Consider the following 814-nt stretch of genomic DNA (forward strand, 5'->3'; position numbering starts at 1 on the left):
GGCCACTCAGCAAGTCTCCGTGACCGGCCACGGACTCATGGCTCACTCCGTGCAGGTCGCCAATATTCTCCATCGACAGCTGTGCGTTCATGATCCGGGCAGCGCTGTGGACAAACCATCTATCTGCCCTATACCACAGGTAGCTGCCGTCCAGAAGTCCTCACGTCCAGTAAAGTTCAAATTTCTTTTGTTGCTTTTTTGTCCGTCTCGCAGCCTCCTTTTCCTATATTGCTTTATTCTCTGTCCATATAATGATCTGTTGTGTCTCCCTACCTCTGTGTCCGCGTCGCAAAATGGAAACTCCTTTTTTATCGAATCCACTTTTCTTGATATTTTTCTCGGGGTTTTATTTTTTTTTCTGATTCTCTTTCTCTCTTTCAAGCCCCCCCACCGCCAGCCAGCTGTCCTTGCGCTCCGTTCGGGTGCCGCGCCATCTCTTTAGCTGTGTGTCTCCCAGCCCCTGTTCCACCGCAGCAGAGATCACTGTGTACACATGCGCAATGGAGACGCCAATCTCTCTCTCTCAGTCTCTCCCTCTCTCGCTCACTCTCTCTCTCTCTCTCTCTCTCTCTCTCTCTCTCTCTCTCTCTCTCTCCCACACACCGCCCCCTATTGCTGTGACGTCAGCTGCCTTATTAAGGAAGGGAGGTATCAAACCACCTGCTAAAGTCTATTCCCGATAACCCACATTCCCTCTATTTAAATAATCAAAACGCGAATAGACTCTGATCTCTCTCTTTTTTTTAATATACCGAACTGACTCTCTCTATTTCCTGGGAAATAGATCTGCCCTCTCCCTCCCAATGCCTAAAGG

The 814-nt window shown here is 49.1% G+C and overlaps 1 protein-coding gene across 2 annotated transcripts in view; it reads right to left on the reverse strand.

The window, feature by feature from the left end:
* onecut1 (one cut homeobox 1) overlaps positions 1-531 on the reverse strand; it is a 10,568-nt gene extending 10,037 nt beyond the window's left edge. Inside the window, exon 1 of one of the 2 annotated variants that reach the window (XM_076155689.1) lies at positions 1-531. This exon is cut by the window's left edge and continues 972 nt beyond it. In XM_076155689.1, the coding sequence (XP_076011804.1) occupies positions 1-91 (91 nt within the window). In that variant the 5' untranslated portion in view covers positions 92-531. The other variant, XM_076155688.1, reaches the window with a different exon arrangement.
* Positions 532-814: the final 283 nt, after the last annotated feature.

This window comes from Genypterus blacodes, unplaced genomic scaffold (assembly GCF_046128005.1).
Source record: "Genypterus blacodes isolate CSIRO-AG114 ecotype Tasmania unplaced genomic scaffold, CSIRO-AGI_Gbla_v1 ptg000067l_1, whole genome shotgun sequence".
Lineage (NCBI taxonomy): Eukaryota > Metazoa > Chordata > Actinopteri > Ophidiiformes > Ophidiidae > Genypterus > Genypterus blacodes.